Consider the following 17554-nt stretch of genomic DNA (forward strand, 5'->3'; position numbering starts at 1 on the left):
ACGAAGTATGACGTCATATAGTAGGACATAATATCAAGCCTGAGAGTGCACACAGTAATATGACGTCATTGATTCGCGAGTAAACATTGAATAAAAAGGCAATTTTGTCTAATCTAAGTGGTTTGCGTGAAGAGTTTCTTTCATACAGTTCTTCGGGTAGGGGCGAAGCCCCACCCCCGCGTAAGAACGTCTGAGCCCCCCCCCTCCCCAACTCAAAAGAAATTTCTCCATCGATACTCTATAATAAAATTTCCGCCTAATTAATGTGTCTAATCTAAAAAGTGGTTTTCTTGCAATTTCTTTAATGCAATTCTTCGCGTAGTGGCTAATCGCGACACCAGTGTTTCTTTCAGACTTTTTCCTCCCCGGAGGGGGGAACTTTTTCTAATCTAAAAAGCGTTTAGCGTGCAGTTTTTTTTCCCAAGCATCTCTTCCGGCAGGGGCGAAGCCCCGCCCCGGTTCTTCCTTTAGTTTGTATGATCTACAAATGCGACCAGTGTTTCTTTCACACTTTTTCCTCCCCGGAGAGGGGTGGGGGTACTTGAAATTTTCGGGTGCGGGGGTAGAATTTTCTGGGAGGGGGCGGACACTGTAAAAAGTATATAATTATATTTCGTTGAATGGGACGGTAGACATGTTTTGGAGTGTGTGTGTGTGGGGGGGGGGGTGAGGGGGGCGAAGCCCCCTCCTCCCAAGTAGAGTTGCCTGATAGAAACTCTTAATGCGACTTTTGTCATTGAGATTAGGTGCATGTTTTAGGGATATGCCTATGACTATATTTTGTATAAATTAAAGTACCGAGAAAATAGACAGCACTATCAACCTAGCGCCCGTTGTATCCTCCCTCAACGGGCCATTTTTCTCGTCTATAATAATAGTTTCGCTGTCTGTGTATCTATCTATCTATCTGTGTATCTATCTATCTATGTATCTGACAAGAACGATCTAGAGAAAACACAAGGAAATTAAAAACATTCATAGTAATTCGAAAAACGAAGTATGACGCGGTCACATTTAGCATAGAGTAGAAAATAATCTCAAGCCGGAGAGTGCACACAGTAATATGACGTCATTGATTCTCGAGTAAACATTGAATAAAAAGGCAATTTTGTCTAATCTAAATGGTTTGCTGTGAAGAGTTTCTTGCACACAATTCTTCCTGTAGAGTAGAAAATAATCTCAAGCCGGAGAGTGCACACAGTAATATGACGTCATTGATTCTCGAGTAAACATTGAATAAAAAGGCAATTTTGTCTAATCTAAATGGTTTGCTGTGAAGAGTTTCTTGCACACAATTCTTCGGGTAGGGGCGAAGCCCCATCCCCGCTTAAGAACATCTGAGCCCCCATTCCCAACTCAAAAGAAATTTCTTCATCGATACTCTATAATAAAATTACCGCCTAATTAATGTGTCTAATCTAAAAAGTGGTTTTCTTGCAATTTCTTTAATGCAGTTCTTCGGGTAGTGGCTAAGCGCGACACCAGTGTTTCTTTCAGACTTTTTCCTCCCCGGAGAGGGGTGGGGGTACTTTCGGGGAGGGGGCGGACACTGGAAAAAGTATATAATTATATTTCGTTGAATGGGACGGTAGACATGTTTTTTGGGGGGTGGGGGTGGGGGGGGGGGTGTGTTGTGGTTTTAGTTTAGAGAAAAGAGACAGCACTATCAGCCTAGCGCCGTTGTATCCTTCCTCAACGAGACATGTTTTTTGGGGGGTGGGGATGGGGTGGGGGGGGGGGGGGGGGTGGTGTGTGTGTGGGGGGGGGGGTGGGTGGGGTGGTTTTAGTTTAGAGAAAAGAGACAGCACTATCAGCCTAGCGCCCGTTATATCCTTCCTCAACGGGCCATTTTTCTCGTATAATATAAGCGGGCAAGTAGTGTGTCAGTCCTTCCTTCTGTCATCGCTATAGGTTTTGGAACTATAAAAGTAAACATCGCACCATGCTGTGCTTTTCAGTGCACCGCAGTGTCTTACTATAAGTAAAAGAGTTGGGTTTGTTTATATAATGCCATATATGTATTTTATAATTTCCACTGTTTGTACAATTTTGCATAACGTAAAGAGAATATTAAATACACGCACATTGCTAAAACATATTTAAAAAATCAATGTCAAATATCGTTTTCGTTCATATTCCTAGAAAAAGTGGATACATTTTAATAACATAATAACTGTAGTTTAGAAAAATCTAATTAAACTGTTTAGTAATTTTGCCAAGGGAGGTATTTTAAAAATAAATTGAACTCACGCTAAAAATGTGAATGCAGAATCTGCAAGACGGAATAATTGCTGGAATAATATAATTAGCAAAATGTGAATGCAAATTATGCAGACGTGTAAGAGTACACTATTGTTGGAATATTATAATTAGCATTGTTTGATAAAAGGCTATCTTTTATTTTTTTATTCACTGAATGTAATGTTTACTACTTATAATTTTTAATCAACTATTAAGCACTATTATAGACGCGTCATCACGATCATTGGGTGCGCAATGGTTTTAGTTATAAACTCTATTGTAATTTTTTAAAATTTAAAGTACTGGGGAAAAAAATGCGTGAATTGATAAAGTGATATAATATGGTAGGTAAAACACGGATATTTTAAATACTGCTGGGGGTTTTATAGGAGAGGCGTAGAGAGGGGGGGGGGAAATATGTCCCCAGTTGCCGACCTAAGGGGGCGCCAAAGTGGGTTAGAAAAAAATTGCGGGGGGGGGGTGGAAATCGAAAGTTTGAGGGCGGTGCAAATCAACAGTTTGAGCTGGGGGAATTTCAAATCAAAAGTTGTGCAAATTGAAAGTCTGAACGGGGGGGGGGGGGGGGGGGGGGTGAAAATCGAAAGTTTAAGGGGGTGGGGTGGAAATTGAAATTTTGAGGAGAGGGGATACAAATCGTAAGTTTGAGGGGGGGGGGGGGAAGGGTCGCTGCGCCTCTGTTTTATAGTCATTCACTGTGTCAGACGCGTTCGGCGGCGCTCGGAAAGGGCGCGATTTGGCGCTACGGGCTAGACTGTGAGCAATATGCCTTTATGATTGCATTTAAATTGTGTTTATGTTATGAGTGTTATGTTTGTTTTTTCGTTTGTTTGTTTTTTTGCGTTCGTTTGTGTTGTGTTTAGTTTTGTTCTGTTCCCAAGTTGGTACATTTAAAAAAGATTTACCGTGGCGGAGCACGGGATGCAGCTAGTATATATATATATATATATATATATATATATATATATATATATATATATATATATATATATGTATATATATATATATATATATATATATGTATATATATATATATATATATATATATATATATATATATATATATATATATATATATATATATATATATCTTAAGCGTTAGTATCAGGATTAAGATTGGGGTTATTAGGTGTTTTGTTTGAAGTTAAATTCCCGGATCCGTTTAAAATGCCGAATCTGGATATAAATCCATTTTCAATGGCATTTTTCGTTTCAGAAAAATTTTACGTTGAGGTGGTGATTTTGGTTTTGATTTTTGTTTAGAGAATAAGACAACACTTCCAGACCAGCGCCCGTTGTATTGCCCCTAAACGGGCCATCTATCTAGTATCAATAAAAATGTACAAAGTACACCTATTTGTATTTTGTTTTTACCATGCCCTTGGACCATCGTTAAATGACGAAATAACGATTATGTAACAAATTGCACAATAACAATTAAGACGTATAGTTTTACACAAAACAGGCTGAAAAGAATCATAATTAGCGATAACTTTTCTAAATTAAGGTCAATTACTAAGGGAATGCTCCTCTATAAAAGCACAATGCTTCATCAGACCAGCAGAAATAGCTTGCAATAAATTGTTTTCAAGCAGTATTCTCTTTTTACTTCATGATACACTCGGTACGTATTTCTTTAAGTAATAAGTAAATCCTCGCAATACATTAAATATATATATATATATATATATATATATATATATATATATATATATATATATATATATATATATATATATATATATATATATATATATATATATATATAATTATGTATAGTTAAAAACATTCTGTGATAAATAAATCCCAATCATATCGAAATGTTACCGACTTATTAATAAAATAAATGTACATGTATGTATTTATATTATTTGAAACCCTCCATCGTAAGTAGCTATTGATCTCTTCGTTTAACTCCATTGTAGCCTAAAGGCTAACGAAGAGGGATATTTCTTTTTGTCCGTAAAACAATCCAAACAGTTTCGTCACGCGGATGATGCAATTAGCATCTATTTTTAGACAATCCAATCAGAAACTGACATCGAGCATCTAATAATAGCCCATTAGTAACGCTAACATATTGCATCAGTCACACAGTCAAATAATTTGTTTACGTGTTAAAGAAAAAATCCTGTTCATTTGTGTAACTTTAGCTCATGACGCAATCTGCTTCATCGTTAGCAGGATGCTATTAGGCACGATGGCACCTGTTAGTTTTATGGAGCCAGGGGCCGTACGCGGCGCCTTTGCGTTAGTGTAATCGGGGAGGGGGGGGGGCGGCTTCTGAGAGCGCCCCTCTACGTCCCTGAAAAGTGGGCGGTCACCGAAGTCTGTTCTACCTCATTATTTCGGTGAATGATTAATGTACACTCAAGGTTTTCATGCGGTAGTGTAGATAAACCCGTGTTCCGATATTTATGATCCAAGCGCAGGCATTGTTTACATTTAGATACCTCACTTTTAGAAAACAAGGTAACGCGTCTAAGGATATAGGATTGGTAAAGCATGGATGAAACCCGTGTTATATATTTCGTCGGACTTTCTTTCTTCTATTCCCGTGGCAACGCGCGGGGACGGGTACGCTAGTATATATATATATATATATATATATATATATATATATATATATATATATATATATATATATATATATATATATATATATGCATAACTGTGTAGGAGAATGTCAGTATATTAATTTATTTTGCAGGAGGCTGCAATGGACTGGAAGTTCTTGCTGTTTATAGCAGTAGTGGCTACATAAGAAGCCGCCAAGCCATGCACCAACCTACACCCCGGGATGTCTAAAATAGTCAGGGGTGTTGACATCACGAAACTTGACCTTTTACCTCTGCAAGTTGTGGGCAATGATGGGATCTTGAGTCCAGTTTTTCCACTGACGTGTGACCAGGGCAAGCAGTGGAAGAATCCAGCAGGCAAAGTGTACGAAATGCCTGACCAGGTATGGTGTTCATGGATAGGCGTCATGCCAATTGATCAGAAATAAATAAAAACAATTTTTAGTTTTTTGTTTATTTAATTGAATGAAACTTCTGTTGACATTTTCTAGCAATTTTTTAGATTGTTGATTAGGAGTGACGTAATTGTGTTTTTTAAAAAAACATGGTTACGTGTTACTTTATCTAATTTAAAATGTTTAATTTTCATAAATTAATAGCCTTTTTTTTTACTAATTATCCATTTTTTAATACATTTTTTAGTACTTTATTGAGGTGAAGCTTGATTTTAATCTTTGATTAGTACTATTTTGAAAATAATAATAGTTTTAGTGAATTAATAAACTTCCTATGAGATAATGTAGTTTAAAGCTATCAGAGAGTTTTTTTCTTCGTTTTTTTTGCGTTTTTCTCAAATTATTTGACAACTCGTGCATGATTTTAAAAAGATTTACAAAACTACGCGCCTGAAATTTGATATCTATGTTTAATATGTACAATTCTTGTAAACGATCAACTTTTATTAAGTTATTCCAAAAATTGAGGAAATATCAAATAATATATATATATATATATATATATATATATATATATATATATATATATATATATATATATATATATATATATATATATATATATATATATATATATATATAAGATAAAATATAAAATATAAAGTATAAAATATTAGCCACCTAAGTTTTAAAATATGGAAATTTCCTTTTCTTTATAGTTATTTAAATAGAAGTGTATAATTTATTTTCTTCTTTTTAGTGCATTATTACATAAAAGCTTGTTATTAAAACGTTTTTTATAAATTTTTTCAGTACTACATTTTTAATAACAATAGAGTTATATGACCAAAAACCATTGCGCACCTAATGAAAGTGATGACGCGTGTATAATAGTGTGTAATAGTAGGATAAGACTGCCTACTAATATGGTCGAAATATTAATTAATTCATAAATAATTAATTAGGCAACCAATTAAGTTAAATTTAATGTCAGCTTGCACTGTCTTCATGTCTTGATCTCGTGTCAACTGTGAACTGAATCTATCAGTTAGAAGTGCCCAAAATTTCACTCGGGCGTTTTGATCTAGACAGACTGACAGAGACATTGAGTTAAATAAAAGCTTGTAAACACTTACAAATTATATCCATATTAAAACCTCACCATAGCTAAGGCTATCTAAATCCAAATATTTATCCTTATCTCTGTGCAGATCTGGCATATTACTTCAGGTCCGGGTGGATGGCTATCTTCAGAGGTTGACACCTACACGTCCTACAACGAAGTCAGGAAGTCCATGAGTGCCAATGTTGGTTTAGAAGCAAACGCTGGAAAATTTGCATTCTCTGCCAGTTTTTCCTACAAGAAGATGCAGAGCTCAATCACAAACAGTTCAAGGTACTTGTCCGATGTTACAGCATTTGCAGGAGCAACCAGAGTTGACGTGATACCATCTAAAAACCTGGAGCTGGATAACTTTGCCAAGATTTACATTGACAAATCACTGACAGGGACTTTTGAAACAAACCAAGCTGCTTACAATAAGTTCATTGCTGCTTACGGTACTCACTACTTTTACACAGCTAACTTCGGTGGTTTCGTTAGAATGCTATTTGAGACAACCAAAGAATACTTTATGGCCAGATCTGAAGAACAGATTGAGGCTAGTGCCAAAGCAAGTTACATGATGTTAGCTGTGAATGCCGGAGGCTCCTCTGGAAGTTCATACGTGGACGAAATGTTTCGATCGAACTCTAAGACAACCATCAAGTACTATGGAGGTGACACGAACCTCCTAAACAGCCAAGATGGTTTCTCAAAATGGCAACCCACTGTGGAAAAAGACCCATGGCTTTTCTCTGGCAAATTGAAGCCCATCAGCGACTTAATCTAAGACCCAACAAAGAAGGCGTCCATGGTAAGAGCTGTTAAAAACCATTTAATCAGAAGTTATCTAGAAGAAATGGAATCTCTTATCAATGCAGCGAGAGCAAGGTCTGATAATGCTATAATTAACTCATTCTTGAGCCGACTCAGAAATTTAAAGAACAGCAAAACCATTAGCGAAAGTGCCATTGATGCCTTGACTAAGGATCTTGAAGAATACGTGTCTGTCCCTCAATGGTTTGTGGACAACATCAAGATATGTTTGCACTGGTGGGGAACCTTCGACTGGTATCAGTGTGGCGGGGGAGGCGTCACTCCTCAAGACCTGTGTGCTAACGTCAACCAGATGACCCGCTGGTACCAGGACTGGACAGATAATAGGTGGGGTGGCTGTAAGATGCAATGGGCGATCTTCTCGTCTAAGTCACACCCACCGGCATGGCTAAGCAAAGTAAAGATGTGCTTTCAGTGGTACGCTGAGAATAACATTAATGAGTGTGGAGGACATAAGGGTACAACCTATTGCTCTGATATCAACTCATACACCCATGCATACTTTGACGACACAGGTAGCCGCTCAGGTGGTTGTCAAATGCGGTGGATGATTCAAGTCCCTGACGACGCTCCTTACTGGATGAAAGCGGTACAGATGTGTTACCACTGGGAGGCTAATGGTAACTCTAAACAGTGTGGTGGAAGCGCCCCACCACGCCAGTGTGTGTTGGCCAATCAGTGGACCCAGTACTATCTCGACGACACCGATGACCGCCCTGGAGGCTGCATGATGAGCTGGGGTTTGAAAACTTCATACTGAGGATAAAATGAAAAAGTCAGAAAAATAAAAATTAAAAAAAATAACGAAACAACCATTTTAAAACTTTCGATCAAATAAAAGTATAGCATAAACTAAACAAATGCATTTTTTCTTCTTAATTCAAATTGCAGTATGCCAGTGATATATAGTTTACTGATACGTATTTCCGAAAACATTTCTTAAAATACCATCAATAATTATATCGAAATGCAACACTGATCTCTACAATTACTTCAAATGAATAGTATTTTTTATGTATTGTTTGAAACATAATTTCATTACATTCCTCCGTTGTTTGATGAACGGGTGCCAAAATCTACCTTCGACAGTGTCAGCATAAACAAAAGAAGGTGGGATATACTGACCGGTTCCCAGCTACTGGCCTTGACTTTTACGGTCACTCAACGTTAGATGCTTTATTATCCTGTTGTAAGTTAATTGACTATACCGTTGACATTTTTAAGAACCTAATAAAGTTTAACTGTTAAAACTTTGATGTAACAAACGTTGATCTAATGCAGCTAGGAACATACAGTGCTAAGTAAAAAAATTCATAAAAAACGTTTTAATAACAAGCTTTTATGTAATGATGCACTAAAAAGTAGAAAATAAATTATAGACTACTATTTAAATAACTATAAAGAAAAGCGTGGGTCACTTTAGTATCTATTGGATACCTTTACTAATGTTAAGGAAGACACCCACGCTTTTCTTTATAGTTATTTAAATAGTAGTCTATAATTTATTTTCTACTTTTTAGTGCATCATTACATAAAAGCTTGTTATTAAAACGTTTTTATTAATTTTTTTTTCAGTACTTTACATGTTTTATTTACAATAGAGTTACATGACTAAAAACCATTGCGCCCCTACTGAACATCACGTTCAGTAGGCGCGCAATGGTTTTTGAACGCAGCCATTACGTGATGGCACAGCTATTGAAGGTGATGACGCGTGTGGTGTGGTTGGCTAGACATGCCTACTAATTCGGTCCAAATTTTAATTAATTCATAAAAAATTAATTAGGCATCCAATTAAGTCAAATTTAGTTTCAGATTGCATTGTCTTCATGTCTTGACCCACGTGCCAACTGTGAATCGTGTCGGTCAAGTAGAAGTGTCCGAATTTTCACTCCTGCGTTTCCGTCTAGACAGACTGACGACAGAGGAAGTGAGTTAAATAAAAGCTTGTAAAAAAAATTAATAAAAAACGTTTTAATAACAAGCTTTTATGTAATGATGCACTAAAAAGTAGAAAATAAATTATAGACTACTATTTAAATAACTATAAAGAAAAGCGTGGGTCACTTTAGTATCTATTGGATACCTTTACTAATGTTAAGGAAGACACCCACGCTTTTCTTTATAGTTATTTAAATAGTAGTCTATAATTTATTTTCTACTTTTTAGTGCATCATTACACAAAAGCTTGTTATTAAAACGTTTTTTATTAATTTTTTTTTTAGTACTTTATACATGTTTTATTTACAATAGAGTTACATGACTAAAAACCATTGCGCGCCTACTGAACATCACGTTCAGTAGGCGCGCAATGGTTTTTGAACGCAGCCATTACGTGATGGCGCAGCTATTGAAGGTGATGACGCGTGTGGTGTGGTTGGCTAGACATGCCTACTAATTCGGTCCAAATATTAATTAATTCATAAAAAATTAATTAGGCATCCAATTAAGTCAAATTTAGTTTCAGATTGCATTGTCTTCATGTCTTGACCCACGTGCTAACTTTGAATCGTATCGGTCAAGTAGAACTGTCCGAATTTTCACTCCTGCGTTTCCGTCTAGACAGACTGACGACAGAGGAAATGAGTTAAATAAAAGCTTGTAAAAATAGTTGTCATCGCTTCATTTCCAAAACTCTCAACAGTGTGGTGGAAGCGCCCCACTACGTCAGTGTGTGCTGGGGTTTGAGAACTTCATACTAAAGCTAAGATGGAAATTGCGTAGATCAGAAACATAACTTTGAAAAAAATAAATTAAATTACAATTTTAAAACTTTCGACTAAATAAAAGTAAAGCATAAACAAAAAACATGCATTTTTTTTTCTTCCTAAATCAAAATGCACTGTTCCGGTAATATATAGTTCACTTGTTCCGTATTTCTAAAATTATCTTCTCAAAATACCATCAATAGTTAAATCGAACTGTAAACAAAAACTCTACAATTGCTTTAAAATAATTTTATGATTTTGAAAATATTGTTTGAAATACATTCCTCAATTGTTTTATGAACGGTGCTAAAATTTGAAAGTAAATAAATAAAAGGAGGTTTGGTGAACTATCCAGTTCTCATCTACTGACCTCGACTTTCTTGGACACTTAATGTTAAATGCATTATTATCCTGCTTTACTTTAATGGATTATACAGTAGAAAGTTATTTTAAATAGTGTTTAATTTGTTAAAACGTGAATGTAAAACAAATGTTCATTTTAATGAAGCCTGAACCACACAGTATTGCAGACCGAACTATTAAGTTGCAATCCAGATGGCTTGTCGCCGGTCGAATAATCTCCTGCGCTGACTCGGGCACTAGCCAATAATGCCGTCGTATGTCTAGGGGTAAATTAATAATGGTACCCGATTCAGCGACAATAATATAATAGAACAGGTCCGGAGTCTTTTTTAGTTTCTGCTTTTTATTAGCCAAGTAAATTCCTGTTCCGCTGAGCGAGGCATCCCACTAACCGGCTAGAGTACTTTTGAGAGAGAGAGAGAGAGAGAGAGAGAGAGAGAGAGAGAGAGAGAGAGAGAGAGAGAGAGAGAGTATATCTGTGTTTTAAGCAAAAATAACACAAACGCAAGCACAAATACAAACTCAAACGAAAACACAAACATAAGCCCAACCACAACCACAAACACATGCACAAGCACAAACAAAGAAAACACTCACACAAACGGAAACAAAAAGCAAACGAAAACAAACCCAAATCCAAACGCACCCCCCCTCTAAAAAAAACAGAAAACACAAACGCAATCATAAACGCAGAGTGCTCACAATCTAGCCCGGGGCGCCAAATCTCACCATGCTGGGGCGTTGGCGGAACCGCTTGATTCAACGTAGTAAACTACTATATTACCCCAGCTTATTCATAGTCTTTTGCACTCACTTAAACGAACGTAGGTGCCATAGCGAACACGGGAAGACCCGGGGCGCAAATAGGCGCTGGAGGGCGCCCGGATTCGATTCAGTTAAAGACTATAACAACCTTTCTTATTCTTAGTCTATCGCACTGTTTAAAACAGAATTATGCACCATAAGGCTTACATGATAGCCCAGGGCGCCAAATCAAACCCTCCCGTTGCCGGGCTGCCGGCATACGATTGTAATACCCCAAGCGTAGCCGCAAACGGTGAGATAGAAGTAATCATATAGGACAATGAGGAGCTGGCTCCTAAGCTGTATTAATTTTAAAAAAATAGTAAACAAGACGTTCAGTGTATAAAATAATAAAAGGTAGTATTTAAAATATCCGTGTTTTACTTACCACATTTCACTTGATCAATCCACGCTAGTTATGGTATTAATTTTTTTCTTAACACCAAAACCAAGTAATATAAACCGGGAGTGATCTCCCCTAAACTTTCTCGGATATTCTAATATAAAACTACGAGGGATGGCAACTCAGGACATAAACAATATTTATAATCCATTTTTAATTACTTAAACTGTTTATAATAGAATGGAATCTCGTAAAAAAAAGAATTGCACACTAAGTGAACGCCTAATAAAATGTGCATAATAGTGCGGGATATTATTAGTACTTTATAAATTTACGTGCATTTTTTGAGAAATCGGAAATAGCGTAAAGTAGTACTTCCGGTCAACGGAAATTACTCAAAATTTGACAGAAGGTAGAGAATTAGATCTTTTACTTACATGTGAAATTTCATTTATCTATCTGAAATAGTACTCAAGTTATAGGCATTTGAAAAATTCAAAGTAGAAAAAGTACCACTTCCGGTTATCGGAAATTGCTCAAAAGTTGATACGGATCTACGATTTCGATAAAATACTTATATATGAAATTTCATCAACCTAGCTGTAACGGTACTCAATTAATCGTGTTTACACACAGACACACACACACACACACACACAGACATACGAACACGATTGCAAAATTAGGTTTTTCCGTATCAGTGAGGTGTAAAACGTCGAGATTTGTAAAAATCTCGATTTTTTTTCTGCAGGATTACAATACTTTCTCTATAGGCCTACTTCGTATATACGAGAAAGTAAAAAAGTATATTTTTCACCCAATGTAATGTTTTTTAAAGGGAAGTAATTGTGTTTTCCTAGTTTATCATGGGACGTAATGAGTGATAAATGACTAAAAGTAATTAGAATTTTTGTGAAGAATGATACATTTTCTTTAATTTTGTTAAATGCACATACCGTCAATTAACACTATAAGTTTTGAAAATAAAATTTGTTTTACAACACCTTCAATATTAACTTTGTATATCATTAATTTATATGATGAGCGCTTTAGATATATCACACTATGGCGATAAAGTCTATTTTTTCCCTCTATTTCCTTGTAATCACGGGTCTGTCCGGCCGTTGTCCGGGGTCACATACATACAGAATTCAACATTATATATTAGATTATCAGTCTAGTGACGGCTTTAATTTTCCCTTAACTGGAGATAAAGATAGTGAGTAATAAATATTCAATGACCACTCCCGCTGTACACCAGATTAATGTACCGTTTAAACTTCGCATTGTTATCGTTGAATCCTTTTAGTATTTCCTAGAAGTTATAGACAACAAACGCATTCACGGAATTAAACTAATGACGCCTCAGTGATGTGGGGAGGGTAAACTAACGTCCGGGTAATTATGGTTTATTTAGTGCATGAGTTGAGTAACTGGGGTCGCGAAGAGTTTTCTTTAAAGTGCAGAAATATAGATTTACAAACCTGACTAACAATGGAATAGAGAAGCCACATCATGCACTGTCCCAAAGTTGTTCGCATTCATGAATTTAAAAATTGATAACGTTTTTCGTGATGTGCAAAACAAATATGATATTTTTGTATATTTCAGCAACAAGGCATGGATGATAGCATTAGCATATAGATTTATAGCAATTAAATTAAACTTTTGGGGAAGAAAAGAAATATTATCAAAGGGTCTGTGTGTGGGGGGGGGGGGGGGGGTGGGAAAAACTATTCAATGTGTTAGATATCATGGGTGAAATAAATGAATCTTTTTTACTTCCCTGGGCTGAAATGAAAAAAAAAACAAATGATGATAAACGACATAAACACGAACTCTATTCTCTAGTTTCGTAACTTGAAAAATAAAAAAAATGAGGTCGTCACCTGAAAAAGTTTGGGAACCTCTGTGTTAACCCAAGTAGTGCATTATAAAAATACTTACGCTGCTACTAAGTGCAAAGCGAAATAGAAAAGGCTAGGCTACTTCCTTGAGGATACCGTTTGAAACACAAGTGCAGGCTAAAGATTTAAAAAACAAAGAACGTCTTGAACTACCGAGTATATTTAAGCACTCGTTTGTGCAGTCGGTGGTAGATGTTAAAGAGTATTTTGTCTAAACAATTACAGTGAGAATAAAACATATATATGTAAATATATATATATATATATATATATATATATATATATATATATATATATATATATATATATATATATATATATATATATATATATATATATATATATATATATATATATATAAACAGTGTTTGTTAAAATCATTATATAACACATTTACTTTGTTGCATGGAGATGACCTTTGCTCCCACGATTTCACTGTTAGTAGAATAGCCGCTTACGTTTATGTTTTACAGGAGGCAACGATGTATCGAAACGTATTGCTGTTAATAGCGTTGGTGACTACATTAGAAGCCGCCAAGCCATGCACCAACCTACACCCCGGGATGTCTAAAATAGTCAGGGGTGTTGACATCACGAAACTTGACCTTTTACCTCTGCAAGTTGTGGGCAATGATGGGATCTTGAGTCCAGTTTTTCCACTGACGTGTGACCAGGGCAAGCAGTGGAAGAATCCAGCAGGCAAAGTGTACGAGATGCCAGACCAGGTATGGTGTCTAAGTGTCTAACTTCGGCTAATGCAGAAAAAAACCATTATTAAAACATTAAAAATACTTGCAAGTTTTAAAAATACTAGACCACCCGTCATCTATTGGATAACTGTGAGTTTTGTGGGTCATGCATAAACGACATCACGTCTGTCATTTATCGTCACAAAAAAACAGAACCCACATTAAAAAAGGCGTCACACCTCAGACGTTTTTGTCTTTTAAAAACACCGATTTCGGCTGAGCATGGGTCTGAACACACTATCCTTTCATATGCTGAGGTCACAAACACAGGCCAACTCTATTTCACCTGCCCAGTGTCCCCCAAACTCAGACAACATGTTTTCATCGTTAAAAAAAATGATTTCGGCCGAGCATGGGTCTGACCACACTATCCCTTTATATGCTGACGTCGAAGGTGAATTCTACTTCACCTACTCAAATCTATTTTACCTGCCCAGTGTCCCGCAAAGTCTCAGACATGTTTTTATCGTTAAAAAATATTTCGGCCGATCATTACTCTGGCCACAATATACTTTCATATGCTGAGGACACAGAAACAAGTGAACTCAACTTCACCTGCCCCGTGTCCCACCAAGTTCCGATAGGCAACTTCATCATTCACATAAAAAAAAATTGAAAAAAAAAAAGATTATTGATAAGATGTGTCTTGAACCCTTGCCACCTGGATGGTAACCTATTAAACTAACATCTTAGATGTCTAGGATCTTTATATCAGAGGATTTTTAATTTTTAAGTTTTATTCTGCGTAAGAAAATTTGATTTATGTGAATAGACCCTAGTATTATTTCAAATAAAATTCTATCAAATATTGTCGAATTCCATAGCTAAACAAACAAAGATTTATATAAAATAATTAAGTTCTAAAATAGTTTAGTATAGAAAATTATTATTGGCATAGCATACAATATAGATCTAGATTTAGATCTAGAATACGGCTTAAGTTAAGTCTAGTTTTTTTCTAGGTCTAGAACCTAGATAGACCAATCCCATGTATTCTCGAATTAGATGATCATTGAAGCTCAAAAGCAAAGATTCATATCAGATATTTAAGGACTAACATAGTTTAATTTAGAAACTCGATTAAATTTTTGTTTTGTTTTTTAATTAATGATTTTATTTTTAACTAATTAATTATGATTTGACCTAGATTCTAGATTTTAGATCTAGGATTGACTTTCCATTCCTCCGACAGATGACCTCTAGATCTAGGGAAATGTATTGTATACTCAAATAAATTATTAAAAGAAGTGTTGAAAATTGATAATAGTGTTGGAAGCTAATAAAAATGCAAATGGACGTACGGTTAAAGCTTTAGCAGACAGAAAATTAGTTTTATAATGCGTTAAAGTTTTAAATGGGCAAAAAAATATTTGATGGAAGCCGCCATTATTGTTATAAAAAGTAAATAAATCATGGGACGTTGCTACAAGTAAAGTTGTTGTTCTGAACTTTTCTAATCAATGAATATATCAAATAAATTCAATAACGGCTTTATATAAATTTGTGATTAACAGTTTCGTAAAAAGAACATTATCCTCTACCTAAATACGTATTTTACAGCTCTGCACATAATGTAGATTCTCTTCTTTAACAAAACAGACAAAAAAAATAAAATAAAAACAACAATAAATAAATAAATAAATATACAAACATGTAAACGATCTTCAGTTTCAGTAGTATATATATATATATATATATCCATATTAAAAACTATATAACCTTTTCTTTAAGTCAATCTAACATCCTATTTTCATCCTGTTCTCTGTGCAGATTTGGCATATTACTTCAGTTCCCGGCGGATGGCTCAGCTCGGAGGTGGAAACATACTCTACCTACAACGAAGTCAGGAAGTCTATGAGTGCCAACTTTGGTCTAGAACCTAACTTTGGAAAATTTGCGTTCTCTGCCAGTTTTTCCTACAAGAAAATGCAGAGTTCAATCACCAACAGTTCAAGGTACTTGTCCGATGTAACAGCATTTGCGGGAGCCACCAGAGTTGACGTAATACCATCTAAAAACCTGGAGCTGGATAATTTTACTAGGCATTACATTGACAAATCACTGACAGGGACCTTTGAAACAAACCCAGCTGCTTACAATAAGTTCATTGCTGCTTACGGTACTCACTACTTTTACACAGCTAACTTCGGTGGTTTCGTTAGAATGCTGTTTGAGACTAACAAAGAATATTGTATGACCAGATCTGAAGAACAGATTGAGGCTAGTGCCAAAGCAAGTTACATGATGTTGGCTGTGAATGCCGGAGGCTCGTCTGGAAGCTCATACGTGGACGAAATGTTTCGATCGAAATCTAAGACAACCATCAAGTATTATGGAGGTGACACGAATCTTCTCAACAGCTATGATGGTTTATCAAAATGGCAACAATCTGTGGAAAAGGACCCATGGCTTTTCTCTGGAAAATTGAAGCCTATCAGTGAATTGATCGAAGATGAAACGAAGAAGGCGTCCATGGTAAGAGCTGTTGAAAACCATTTACTCAGAAGCTACTTGATAGAAATGGAATCTCTTATAAATGCAGCCAGAGCAAGGTCTGATAACGTTATAATAAATTCATTCTTGAGTCAACTGAAAGATTTAAAGAATAGCAAAACCGTTAGTGAAAGTGCCGTTGATGCCTTATCTAGAGATCTTGAAGAATACATGTCTGTTCCTCAATGGTTTATGGATACCACAAAGATATGTTTGCACTATTGGGCAACTTTTGACTGGTTTCAATGTGGCTGGGGCTCTCAGGATCGCTGTGCTAACGTTAACCAGATGACGAGTTGGTACCAGGACTGGACTGATTGGAGGATTGGCGGATGTAAGATGCAATGGGCGATCTTCTCGTCTAAGTCACATCCCCCGGCTTGGCTCAGCAAAGTAAAGATGTGCTTTCAGTGGTACGCAGAGGACAACATTTATCAGTGTGGAGGCGATAAGGGTAAAACGTATTGCTCTGATATCAACTCATACACCACGCCATATTTTGACGACACAACCAGTCGTTCAGGTGGCTGTCAAATGCGTTGGATGATTCAAGTCCCGGACGACGCCCCGTACTGGATGAAAGCGGTACAGATGTGTTACCACTGGGAGGCTGATGGTAACTCTAAACAGTGTGGTGGAAGCGCCCCGCCACACCAATGCGTATTGGCCAACCAGTGGACCCAGTACTATCTCGACTACACAGATAACCGCCCTGGGGGCTGCAAGATGAGCTGGGGTTTGAGAACTTCATACTAAAGCTAAGCTGGAATTCATGTAAAACATCATATTTTCCCTTTTGTGTCCAAGACAAGTGGGACCAGAAAGTAAAATCAGAAAATTAAAATTTAAGAAGCAAAACAAAAAGCTAATATACATTTAAAATCATTTGGCTAAATAAAATTGTTATATTAACTAATATATTTTGTTTATTATTTTTAAATTAACAATTCAGTATTTCAATAAGTATAATAACATGCTTATTTTTGTTTTTAATAACGATTTTCTTTAAAATGAC

The 17554-nt window shown here is 36.0% G+C and overlaps 3 protein-coding genes across 3 annotated transcripts; all 3 read left to right on the top strand.

Moving 5' to 3' along the window:
- The first annotated feature begins 3818 nt into the window (after window positions 1-3818).
- Window positions 3819-7488, top strand: LOC131936915 (perivitellin-2 67 kDa subunit). Its single transcript, XM_059294035.1, has 3 exons — window positions 3819-3883; window positions 4970-5221; window positions 6445-7488. The coding sequence occupies exons 2-3, from the start codon at window positions 5060-5062 to the stop codon at window positions 7123-7125; spliced, it is 843 nt and encodes a 280-aa protein (XP_059150018.1). The 5' UTR covers window positions 3819-3883; window positions 4970-5059; the 3' UTR covers window positions 7126-7488.
- Window positions 7195-7932, top strand: LOC131938898 (perivitellin-2 67 kDa subunit-like). Its single transcript, XM_059297125.1, has one exon. The coding sequence runs from the start codon at window positions 7195-7197 to the stop codon at window positions 7930-7932; it is 738 nt and encodes a 245-aa protein (XP_059153108.1).
- A 5844-nt stretch (window positions 7933-13776) lies between these two features.
- LOC131938908 (perivitellin-2 67 kDa subunit) lies at window positions 13777-17295 on the top strand. The gene is made up of 2 exons (XM_059297137.1): window positions 13777-14022; window positions 15817-17295. The coding sequence occupies exons 1-2, from the start codon at window positions 13780-13782 to the stop codon at window positions 17293-17295; spliced, it is 1722 nt and encodes a 573-aa protein (XP_059153120.1). The 5' UTR covers window positions 13777-13779.
- The last annotated feature ends 259 nt before the right edge of the window (window positions 17296-17554 follow it).

The sequence above is a fragment of the Physella acuta genome, unplaced genomic scaffold, assembly GCF_028476545.2.
Source record: "Physella acuta isolate Inbredline_101_S28 unplaced genomic scaffold, ASM2847654v3 ptg000017l, whole genome shotgun sequence".
In the NCBI taxonomy this organism is placed as follows: domain Eukaryota; kingdom Metazoa; phylum Mollusca; class Gastropoda; family Physidae; genus Physella; species Physella acuta.

What these genes read in the sequence shown, in the direction of transcription:
- LOC131936915 (XM_059294035.1), top strand. Translation starts at nt 5,060, where the DNA reads ATGTCTAAAATAGTCAGGGGTGTTGACATCACGAAACTTGACCTTTTA. An exon ending in TGTACGAAATGCCTGACCAG is followed by an intron (nt 5,222 to 6,444) that starts GTATGGTGTTCA and finishes ATCTCTGTGCAG; the next exon opens with ATCTGGCATATTACTTCAGG.
- LOC131938898 (XM_059297125.1), top strand. Translation starts at nt 7,195, where the DNA reads ATGGAATCTCTTATCAATGCAGCGAGAGCAAGGTCTGATAATGCTATA.
- LOC131938908 (XM_059297137.1), top strand. Translation starts at nt 13,780, where the DNA reads ATGTATCGAAACGTATTGCTGTTAATAGCGTTGGTGACTACATTAGAA. An exon ending in TGTACGAGATGCCAGACCAG is followed by an intron (nt 14,023 to 15,816) that starts GTATGGTGTCTA and finishes TTCTCTGTGCAG; the next exon opens with ATTTGGCATATTACTTCAGT.